Source organism: Moschus berezovskii, chromosome 7, assembly GCF_049115385.1.
Source record: "Moschus berezovskii isolate FMDL1 chromosome 7, NW_MosBer_1.0, whole genome shotgun sequence".
Classification (NCBI taxonomy): Eukaryota; Metazoa; Chordata; class Mammalia; order Artiodactyla; family Moschidae; genus Moschus; species Moschus berezovskii.
Genome location: NC_142466.1, coordinates 62,972,964 through 62,984,996, shown reverse-complemented (window position 1 = coordinate 62,984,996; position 12,033 = coordinate 62,972,964). Strand labels below are relative to the sequence as shown.

Below are 12,033 nucleotides of genomic sequence, written 5' to 3'. Positions count from 1 at the left end.
AAATCACCGAGACGCTCCAGACCACCATGAGGCTCCCAATCTTCAGTCTTCTTTCTACCCAGTGGATCTATAAAATGATAGGTTTTTGAATCCCAAAGTTTAGAATTCTTTACGTGCTTTCTTATGCTGAAGCTTCACACACTCAACCAGGAGCAGCCCAAGGGATCTTAAGCTTTCAAAGACTTCAGTGTTTCAAGTTGGAAATGTTTTGCAAAGGCTGGAAATAGTATGCATGTGCTAACTCTAAAGCACCATTGGTCTCACAGAACTTTCTGTGATGATGTAAATGTCTACAGATTTATGGAGTCCAACATGATAACCATTAGGCACATATGGCAAGCTGAACATTTGAAATGCAGTTAGTATGATGGACAAATTGAATTTTTAATTTTAATCAAAGTTAAATAGCCACAAATGGCCAACTAGTGGTAACCATACTGAATAGCACAGCACTGTACAGCTCTAAGACATCGAGACTTTTGAGTAACAAGCCAACTTTTTGACAAACTAAAGAGGTTTGGTAGCAACCTGTCATCAGTAACTTCTCTCCACTCTCCCTTCTAGCTCTTCTCAAGTAAAAACAAAAACAGAATTAAAAGAGCAACAATAAAAAGCCTGACATGACTTTTTAACAACAATCTCCCTTGAATAAAACTAATAAGTCTTAATATACAGGAGTGGTTTTATATATATAGTACTATATATATATAGTAAAAAAAAAAAAAAAAACACTAAAGCCAGCAAAACAAAAAATTAGAAATAAGCATACTAGAAGTCACTTATGTTTAATGCTTAAAAGTCTGAATGCACAAACAATCTACCATTATAGAAGTACTGGTGGTCAATACAATGCATTAGAACTATGTACAATGCACGGTTTAGTATCAAAATCTTTCTACACTGTAGAGTTTTACGAAACTGTTAATGACATCAAACACTAAGCACTTAAGACACCATTTTGTTTTCTGCTACCACATTAGGAACGTCAATGGACAGTCCATTTCAACTTGCAGCATCCATCCATTTCTAGTACGAAATTAAGTAATTTTCTACTTATACAATAAAGTTTATCTACACAGTTCTCTTGATTTTGATCCATAGCAGCAAAGGCACTGTACATCAGCAGATCCACAGACTTAAAAGATTTTTTTAAAGCATTCGAACAAAATAATAATAATTAAAAAAAGAAGTCACATATCATAGTTTAACACAACAACAACAACATAAAAGATAACAACAATGTTTCCGGCACAATGGCATAGCCTGTGTCCATTTCAGGGACATCCAACTAAGACATGGAAAGAACCGGAGGTAAAGAAAGCAAGTCCTCATCCCAGGTGAGAGTCCATTCTTCCTGGTTTTCAGAGGGAGGCCCTTGCAAATCCTCCTCTGCTGTCCTTGTCTTGTAAAAGACCTGACCTGCACAGGGGAGGACTCCTCCCCTGGATCTGCGCCACTCCCAAAGAACATGCCAAAAAATAGCCCCTAATTTCTCGTAGATAAAACTGCCTAAAGGCTTACATCTCCCTTTGCAAAGAAATGTGGCAAAAATATCCAGAAGGGATTAAGTTCTCCCTTTGAGGCCAAATTTAATTTGTTCATCTGTCTATAATACAATAAAAAAGGAATTAAAAACATATTACAAAGACACTTGTCAACAAGTCAAAAAAGAAAAAAAAAGTCCAAGTACTTTTATTGAATATAATCTAAAGCTATAGATATATTTGTTAAAGTTGTCCGAATAGACTCGAATATGATGTGATCTGTCACATTCTAATTGCTTAAATTTCCAAATATCTTTTAAAATATGTAAAAACAAAAACAAAAAAAATCTACCACAGCAACATATTGCTTCCGTATGTAATTATACATCTCACATCTCTATACAGTCATTAGTCTACATTTAGTGACATTTTTAATCAGTTATTTTAAACCTGCCTTTCCCCTCCTTTGCCAAAAAAAAGGGGGGAATGGGTATCAAGTACAACGCATCTTCATTACCAATGCAGGAACAGACAGCTTTATTTAGTCAGTCATTGTTAGAAAGCCTTCTTTAAACAAAATAAATATATTACAGATATAATACATAATTAAAGATTCTTTTCACTGTTAAGTAGGGTTATCCATGATCTTCCAAGTAGATAGCTGAAGATTTTGATATCACAGGTTCTTAATGAGTATTCACAATTCAATAGCAGGGAGGAAGTGGGGGAGGAGGGGTTGACTCCACAACTGCAATGAGTAATAGGAAATCCTTGGTTTTGGATGCGGGGGAACAGAGGATGAGAGAAAAAAGTGCTACAAGGAGAAGGAGTCCATTCCTCATGAAGATTTGTCCTTAATAAATAACTTCATAAACCGTGGCCTTCTTGTCCCCAGAGCCAGTGACAATGTATTTGTCATCCACAGAAATGTCACAGCTGAGCACCGATGAGGATTCTTTGGACTGGAAGAGACACACAAACACGTTAAAGACTGAAAGAAAAACCCGTGAATATTGAGAGGCAGGACTGGAAGACTCAGAGCAAAAAGAAGCAGAGCATGTTCCCTTGACTAAAGCAGGAGCCCAAGGAGGAAATGTAGTCTCTTAAGTCCCTTTAAGGTATATTCTTAAAACGGCTGAGCCAGGTGCATTCCCACTGACACTTCACTCTGTCGGTCTGGAGGTTCTTGTACTGGGGGGGTGGGGGAGATGGGGACAGTGAGCACCAGGCAAGTCCATGGTACAAATCCCCCTGCTGATGAAGGAAGGCTTTACTGCAAATCCTGGTCTCCAGCTAAGGGCAGTGTTCTCAGTATGAAAACCCTCGGTTTCACTCAGATGGCTAGGGTGTAGATGGAGCTGCAGAACACTAGACACATCACTTAACCTGTCTGGCCCTATTTTACCCATCTGCCACCTCAGAGGGTAGTCTCAGAGTCCAGATGAGGTTAAATAAGGGGGAACTGCACTGAAAAGACTATTTTTTTGAGACAGGGAATGTAAAAATATTTCTAATATAAATCCTAGTTGACCCTCATGTAAAAACAGAACGTAAATGTGCAAGTGGGAGCGAGGTCAATGGTCAGGAGGGAAAATATACCCCTCATAGAGTTCTAGTACCACATTCAACTACACCAATTGCAAAGCATTCACAGTTAACTTTTAACTGTGCTAAATAAACAAACAAATCCCACAAGATTTTACTGGGGCTTTGAATAGTTAAAAAAAAATAAAGGTTTGACATGTAGATGCTAACCTACCACCAGCATTTCCCAAACTTTCAGATTGCAACCTGTATTAAATACCTTTTACTGCCCAAACCAGCAGATACAAGATATAACACACTTATTACAAAAAGATATACTCTTAAAGTATTTTCATATTTCAAAAAAGTGCTGGTTGGGGACTTCCCTGGTAGTCCAGTGGTTAAGAATCTGCCTGCTCATGCGGGGACATGAGTTCGATCTCTGGTCCAGGAAGATTCTACATGCTTCGGGGCAACAAAACCCGTGTACTACAACTACTGAGCCAATACTCTAGAGCCCCGAAGTCGCAACTACTGAGCCCACGAACCTAGATGAAGCCACCACAATGAGAAGCCTGCACACTGCAACTAGACAAAGTCCGCACACAGCAACAAAGACCCAGCACAGCCAAAAATAAATACGTTTTTAAAAAAGTGCCAGTTGCGACCATTCAAAAGTTATGATACAAAAACCACTCTGTTACATTATAAACTTCAAGACAGCAAGAATATGCTATTTTTGTTTTATTATCTTGCATAGTACTTTCACTCAATATATGCAATTTTAGATTCAAATGAAATAATCTCCTCTATGATGACTTAATACCACCTGGTAAAGAAGGCTGCAAATCTATTATGCTATTCCTAAAACCACCTAGGAAATAGCATCCCTAATACATAAGGTTAAAAAGGAAATCTTTGTCTTGCTTATGAAATTCTCACACACTAGAAAGAGAAATCAGACTTGTGTGTGTGTATCATGCCAATAGTCCAGTTCTCCTACAAATAATTCCACAAACTACACAAAGTACCACTGAGTTAATAAGAATAAAAGTTTATAAAATTAGTCCAAATTTATTAGTTTCCTATAGCACTCTTTTTGGGGTAGAGGGGACAGAAATATTGGTAACATGCTAATTAGCATTCAAGCAAAACGCTCAAATTTTACACAAAATTTTTAAAAGCCACAGTGCAAAAAATAAAGTTTCAGAAAAGACATGAAACTTCTATTCTAACACATAAACAGGAGTCAGAGAACCACACGGCACCGAGCACCAGGCGGTGAGCATGCTGGGGGTGAAGGCTACACATGTGCAGCGTTACCTGGAATATACTGGCCCCATAAGGTGTCCTCCAGGCATTCAGAAGGTTGTCCTTTCCCGTGCTTACAAACCATTTGCCTAAAGAAATAGGGTTTCAAAAAAGGCACTGTCTATTACTTTGTCAGAGTCCCAAGATTTGTGTTACAGAGCATCAATGATACACAGAAAACTTACCTAATCTGAAACAAGTAAGAGTGTCTTTTCATTGGAAAGATAAAGCCCACTCTCACACTGTATAAATGAGTTATTTATACTTAGGACAATGATGAAGTAGAGAGATACCAGAAAGTGACACAGTATTAGGGAAGCAGGCATGTGTGAGAAAGGAAGAGAATTCTGAGGAGGGACACATCCATGAACTGAAGCTCTGACTTGAAACAAAGCAGCAGGAAGGTGGAAGAGCAGATGGTAGACATGGGGGGCTTGCTTACCACAGTGGGCAAACTTGAGCGACAGCACGCAGCTCTCGTGCAGGTGGAGCTGGTACTTGTCGGGCTTGGTGACATGCAGCACCTCCACGTTGCTGTTCTCCATCCCCACTGCCAGCCACTCTCCGGTTGGGCAGTAGCCCAGAGAAAAGATCTAGAATGGAAACAGGTGACAATGATGGTGGCTACAGAGGATGTACTTCCTTTAACAGGGAGGTGAGGCACTGCTTCCTCTGGGGATACTACTTAAATGATGAAAGGTATCAAGACAATGTTAACTGTGCAGGAAGAAATCAAAGGCAAACGTGTAACTCCAAGTAATAAGTCAGATGTCCACAATCTAACTTATTAATCAATTGTGAGAAATTCAAAGGTCTACAGAGTAATGGTTATTGAAATAAAAGTTTGCGAAAAGCTTGTAATAAATGAGACTTCAAAAAAATCTGTCAATAAAATATATACCATTGTATTTTGACAATAAAATTTTTCTTAACTAATTCAGCGTCAAAAGTGACTGTCACATGGTAAAGGAATTGCTGTTGAAGTCTCTGATATATCTCACAAAGTCATGTGTGTGGGTTAAGTCACTTTGGTCGTGTCCGATTCTTTGCAATTCTATGGACTGTAGCCCACCAGGCTCCTCTGTCCACTGGATTTTCCAGGCAAGAATACTGGAGTGGGTTGCCATGTCCTCCCTCCAGGGGATCTTCCCAACCAGGGATCGAACCCGCATCTCTTATGTCTCCTGCATCAGCAGGCGGGTTCTTTACCACTCGTGCCACCTGGTCACATGGTAAACAAATTGCTGCTCAAGTCTCTCATATATCTCACTCAATCCAGTCTCTAAGATGGCACGTGCTCGAGCACACACCTGGGAGGTGAAGTCATGCTGCTGCAGCTGCCGCCCCTCGCGCAGGTCCCAGGACCGGACCGTGTTGTCCAAGCCGCCCGTCCAGAGCTTGGTGCCATCATTAGAGATGTCAATACAGCTGGCGCCATCTGTGTGGCCCTGGAATTGCCTGAAGATGCCAACATGGAGAAAAGTCCTTGAACTTTTTAAGTGTTTAGGTGAACTTAGTTTAGAATTCCTCAGTCATCAGTTTCACTGCAGGCCTGATTGGTATATTTCCTTTTGGTTTATTAGGTTTTCTATTATTCAAAATAATAACAAAGCATATATGTAGAGAGATTAAAGTTTAATTGAGATGCTGAATCTCCTGCACTTTTTATTTATGAAAACTTAGGAAGTGCTCTTCAAATTACTCATATGCTAAAACATGACTGAAATAACTGATAGAAAAAGATGTCCATCTGAAACGAGAATACAGCTACATGAATATGAATTAAGCGAAGACATGATCTGAGACCTACTCTATCCTTGGGATATGAAGGAAGGAGAGAAGGCAGGAGGATGTAGGAGTTCCTTCCCTTCTGAAAGCTCTGAGGAGGAGCATAGCAAGGGGCAGGACAAATTCTGCCACTGAGCAACAATGCAATGTAGGAGGCTGCCCCAGGAGCATGTAAAATGTGTAAGAAACGGGTGCTGGGGGCGGGGATTAGAAGCAGGTCCTCATAACTGTACCCTAAAGGGAAAAAACTGATGACTACTGTTTTGGGAATAATTTATAGAGTTGCATCCTGCAAAATAAGTTACAGATGGACAGCAGGGGTCTCTTCTTCACCCTGTCGCTGAGCTCCATTACAATCTCCGCAGACCCTTCAGCGGTTCACACCTCTTGTCTCCTGCTCTCTCAGGTGTTGACACCTGAAGATCACATGTGCTTCAAGGCTTTTCCTATTAATGCCAATCCTATATCACCTCATTTCTAACAAATACAATTATTTCTATTCGTCCTGAAAGGGGGGACTACAGATTATCTACACCGTTTCAGGGTGAGGTACACCAGACACAACGCCTGGGCCCAGTGTAGAAGCTCCATGATTATTTGTCAAAATGAAAGACTGTGTCAGATACACGTGGCACCAAGGAGAGAGACACACACGGTGAACCTTCTCAATGAGTGTCTATCAACAAGGATGGTTTGTTAGCACAGATGGCAAATTATAGGTGTCTAATGAGCTCATGAGGTCATGGACACCTTACATGTATTAATTATGTAAAACCGACCTCATATTTTAAAATGTGAATTGGATGTGCTTAGTATAATTCAAAAAAAAGAAAAAAGAAGCCCTTATCCAATAAAGTTCAAATGGTGCAGAAAACAAGATTTTACGGCATCTTAAAATGGCTCTCTCCTCTTAACAATTTTGAGTAAGATAGTTGTATTTCATCGTCTTGAAAATACACACACAGCTCCCTGGCACAGCACAGTTAAGTCCTTGGCCCTGGAGCGGGATCCTGATGACCCACCTCACCAGCGTCTGGTTGTGCAGGTCCCACACAGCAATGTTGCCGTCGCTGCAGCAGGAGAAGCAGACCTTGGAGTCGGGACTGATGGCCAGGGCGTAGCAGGCGGGGGCTGAGGACGTCAGCTCTGCCTTGATGCGTGGAGTGGGAGCTGCCAGGTCCCAGATGGACAGGGTACTGGCTTCCCCTCCCACAATTAGGGTACGACCATCAGGGAGCAATCGGCAGGAACGGATGTAGTTATCCCTGTTCTGTAGAGACAAAACCCATCAAGAGGTTACTCATGAGGAAAGGAAAACAGCATTAACATGAGAGCAGAAATTCATAAAAGTATTGTGTTCCCTCCTGGATTTAATGAGCCATTTTCACTTATGACAATGATAAAGTGGATTAATGCTAGCAAATTACATGAAATTAAGGAAGTACTTAAACTTGATCTACAAAATTTAGCACTGAGATATTTAATCTTAATTAGCATGAAAATACAAAGATCTAGACCCACTCCCACCACCAGCAAGTCAACCAGCCGCCAGAGTCATTTGCACCCACAGACTCAGCATCCCTCACCACCCTGGAGCAGCCAGGTCTGGGTTCTCAGTTCCCAGGCTGATCTGGCTGGGAAAGGCCCTGCTTCTCTGCCACCAAGAAAGTGCCAAGGACTTAGATACCTTGCAGTCTCTTCCTATCGTGAGGCCCTGCATTACCTGGCCAAGGGACATTGTGGGCTTGAATAAGCAGACCCAACCGGAGGCAAGGCTTGATCAAGGTTTGTTAAGTGACAGGAAAAAGACAAGTCCTCAGCTCATGAGGTTATGGAAGTCTTGTGTAACTACGGTAAACTGACCTAGCTCTGTGCTGCTGCAAAAATTCTCCTGTTTATCCAAGGAAGAAAATCAAACTGAAATTTAAGTAACTTAAGGACAAATACCCATGAGACAGATAAGGGCATAGCTGGTGTTTATCACTTGAAGTATTAAGTTACTTGTCTTCAAAAGTGACAGAATTTGATACTTGGGTGCACTCTCACAGAAACCACCATGGGCTCTTAGTCTTTTTTATTTTGGCTACTGCCAAGTGGCCTATAGAGTTTTAGTTCTCCAACCAGGGACTGAACCCATCCCTCTAGTGAAGAGTCCTAACCGCTCCAAGTGCTGTCTTAGTTTTCTTAAAACTTTTTTAATCAGACAGGAAAACAAGTAAACTGCCTGCTCCCAGGAACTGGGCAGGGTGAATGAAAACTGAACTGGAGTACATGCCACATGTGAAGAACCAGATGAATCTATCTTGAGTAACTGAAAGAAGACAGCGGCCAAGTTAAAAACCACAAACCACTGAAGACAGCCACTCACTTGGGATCAATCTGCGTGCTGTTGGTACATCCAGCCTATTTTGTGAATGAAGGCTTAAAACATGTTCATTCATGTTCACTCACCAGACAGTCGAGCTGAGAGACGGGGCTCTTGTTGCCAGGGTGACTAATGTCCCAGACCTTGACGCAGCCCTTCCCACCCGTGTACACGTGTCGTGTGGGGTTGCTGATGGTCACCGCGCACACCACCTCCCCATGGTTCAGGGTGTTGATCTGGCGAGCGTGTCGGGGAATGCCGGGGCCGATAAGGGCATCCGGGGGAAAGGGGACAGGCTGCATCTGACCGTCTGCAGTAACGTGGAAGGAGTATGCCCTAAGACAGTGGGAAGGAGACAAGAAAGGAAAAAGGAGAATGTGAAAAATGTTACTTAACTGATCACTGTAATGAGATGAGAAATAAAACATTTTCAGTGCTACTTATGATTTGCAAACAGGTCAAATTTACTGAATATGGTGGAAAGAACTTAACTTTCAGACCCACAGCTCTAAGTCTCTGATCAAATATCAGGTCAGCTCTTCGCTACCTGCTGTATGACATCAGTAATGACACAGTGTCTATCTTTAAAATGGAGTGAATGCGACCTATACTTCTCAGAGAATTAAATAAGATTACCAATACCCAGCATACTGTCTACACCTCCAGTCATCTTGCAAACTGAAATTGCCTTGTAATTCAGGTGATTCAGAAGCCTGTGATAAGATTTTGACCTATAGATCACCTCACTCCAATCAAGTGACTAATGAAAATCAGTAAGCTAAAATTATGAAGTTTTAAGGCATTACAATGCTTTAAGCCTACATGGTGAAATGGCATATAAGCCACCAAAAAGAATAAAAACTTTTTGGATAAAGTTCCATCAGACTTGACAATAACAAATCCCAATAATTCCCAATGGAATCAGAACCTAAAAAAGCCTCCTGTGTGACTGCCCCAGGGGCCCACCTGTTAGTGCCTATCAGCAGCTCCATTTCCAAGTCATTTCCGGGGAAAACCCTCTGGTTGTAAAAGCATTTGTTCACTTAAGTTCAAGCACCTCCCTCAACAGACATCTCTATTCTTAAGGCACTGAATTCAGGGAAGAGATGACAAGTAAGGCTGTTATGATGCAAGCTGGGTTCCAGGAGGTGGGAGATGTTGGCAGTGAGCAGGAGGGAGCAGGGCCTGTCTCGGGTAACGTCATGGGCAGCAGCCCACTTTGGAAATGATGTCATGTTCCTTGGCATGGAGCTTTAGAATGTGCTCTGTTTACGGGAAGGAGTTTATGAAAGACATACCAAGGAAAAGCATTTATGGGTAGACAAAAGGACAGGAGCCTGGATCTATCAGGAAGTTTTAGAATCAAAATAGTTTCTAGTTCTAGACTTTTGGTGCAAAAGTCTACAGAATAGCCACACGCATCCAAATCTGACTCATTACTGAGGGGGTATCATCAACAACATCTTGAAAGTCCCCAGAAAGGACAAAGCTGTGGAAGATTTGGGGACCAGAGGGCAGAGGGCTTTCTCTTGCTCTGTAGACTACACTGAGAACTGGGATATGGAAGAGAAGCAGTATGTCAGACTGCTGAGGGGGGAAGTGGTGGGAAGCCGGGAAACCAAGAAATATATTTTTTTGGTCAAAGCAGGACTTGGAGATGTGTTGGATGTGTGGCCTGGGAGAGAGAGATGCTGAGAAGGGTGCTCAGGCTTGGAACCAAGTGACTAGCAAGGCTACAATACACATCAGTGAGAGTGACAGGGAGGAATAACCAAAGGGGAGACATGTGGGGAGGTAAACAGTATGGTTTTCTTCAACTTGAGGGCAGGTGAGGAATCAAACACCTCAACTGGAAGTTAAGCACTGTGATTCAGAAGAGAGATTAGGTCAGAAAGATCACTGTGTGCTCATCCACAAAGTGGCAAGAGTTGAAGCTAAAGGAGCAGAAAAGGATAAATTTGGGGCAGATTATGCAATGAGCAGACTAGATACAGAATTTAAGAAAAAGCTTACAATATTTAGGGGACCCCAGCAAGAGCAGTCAGAAAGAAAATCAGGAGACATGCTAACATGGAAAGGGGCATAGATGGTCAATAACGTATTTCTTGGGTATCCCAGTGCATGACGCACTTGATGCAACGAAGAGAAAAACAACCCACATATCCCCTGTTCTCCTAAAGTTACATTTTGGGCATTGGGGTAATTGGCAGATGGACTGAGGGGCTGATACACTGGTGCATCAGTGAGATACTCACATAAATAAAGCTGTCATATGGTCAGTGCTATGAACAATGGAGAATTTGACAAAGTGAAAAGAATAGGGAAAATTGCCCCATTTGGGGCAATTGGGCTGCAATATAAAGAACAGGTATTAAACTACCTTGGCCAAGAAAGGAAGATGGTATGAGGAGAAAGAGGATGGTCAACTGAAGGCCAGAGGGAGGCAGAATGTTACACTACTCAGTCAGAAAATAGTTACTAAATAAATGCCCAATATGTGCCAAATACCATCAGATGGTGGGGAATCAGAGGTGAACAACATAGACCAAGTTCCTATCTCCAGAGCCTACATTATAGAAGGGAAGAGAGATAATATACAAGCAGATAAATAAATAACCTCAGACAGCAATTCTCTCTCTCTCACACACACACACATGGTTTCATATAAGAGAGACTAAAAGTGCACAGTGAGGTCTGAGATGGTGCACAAGCTGAGGCATGAAGGCAGGACCCAGTCTCACACATAGAGAGGAGGAGAGTGCCAGGACGGGAACAACAAATCTGAAGTTCTAGAAGAGCCATGTGAGGAGGCCAGTGAGCACTCACTGGAGAGTGAGAGGCTGAAGGAAGAGGCGGGACCCATGTTAAAAAGGCCTCAGAGGCTGTGTTGTGGAATGTGGGCTGTTATTCTGAGCAGAACGGGAAGTCACTGCAGACTTCTGTGTAAGGCAGGGAGTGACGCAATTCAGTTCATGTTTTCAAAGGATTGTTCTAGTTGTTGGATGAGAATGGAAGAAGGAAAACTAGTCAGGGGACTAATGTGGCAATTGAGGGGAGAAGCTGGTAGCCTTGGCTTGAGAGACTGTAAGAAAGCTGGGAACAGATTTGCAATTCCAAAGATTTCTGTGGCTGTGTAGAGGCAGAGAACGCCGTTCTCAATGGCATGTGGGGCTCATGAAGGTGACACAGTGGAGAGTGATGACAAGGTCTTCCCTGGGGTCTATTAAGTAGATAAGTGATGTCAAAGAGGACAGAAGTTCATTAGAGATGATGTGGTCCAAGCCCTGAGATGAGGTTATGGAAGGGCTGATCCTGTGTACCACTGACACCCAGGATGACGGCAGCCTCTGCGTAGAGGAAGATCCCAAACCAAGTGTAAAGTCTTAAATTAACTGAGAAATCTCCCAACAAGGCAGAAGAGGGGCTGGAGACTCAGGCACACATTTGAGATGGGTTGGGTTTTCACGTGAAGGCAGAATGAGTTTAATTCTAGAAGACAGTGGAATGGAACAGGAGGTGGGGAGGACGGCACAGCCTTTATAAACCTGCCATTGGCTTTGA

The 12,033-nt window shown here is 42.3% G+C and overlaps 1 protein-coding gene across 6 annotated transcripts in view; it reads right to left on the bottom strand.

Moving 5' to 3' along the window:
* Nucleotides 1-766: 766 nt before the first annotated feature.
* The window catches only part of TLE4 (TLE family member 4, transcriptional corepressor), a 153,542-nt gene continuing 142,275 nt past the window's right edge, over nucleotides 767-12,033 (bottom strand). For all 6 annotated transcript variants that reach the window (XM_055426929.2, XM_055426930.2, XM_055426933.2 and 3 more), the window contains 6 exons: nucleotides 8,559-8,808; nucleotides 7,130-7,377; nucleotides 5,630-5,777; nucleotides 4,762-4,912; nucleotides 4,332-4,408; nucleotides 767-2,446 (listed from right to left, as the gene is read on the bottom strand). In XM_055426929.2, the coding sequence (XP_055282904.1) occupies nucleotides 2,339-2,446; nucleotides 4,332-4,408; nucleotides 4,762-4,912; nucleotides 5,630-5,777; nucleotides 7,130-7,377; nucleotides 8,559-8,808 (982 nt within the window). In that variant the 3' untranslated portion in view covers nucleotides 767-2,338. The remainder of the gene's footprint in view (nucleotides 2,447-4,331; nucleotides 4,409-4,761; nucleotides 4,913-5,629; nucleotides 5,778-7,129; nucleotides 7,378-8,558; nucleotides 8,809-12,033) is intronic.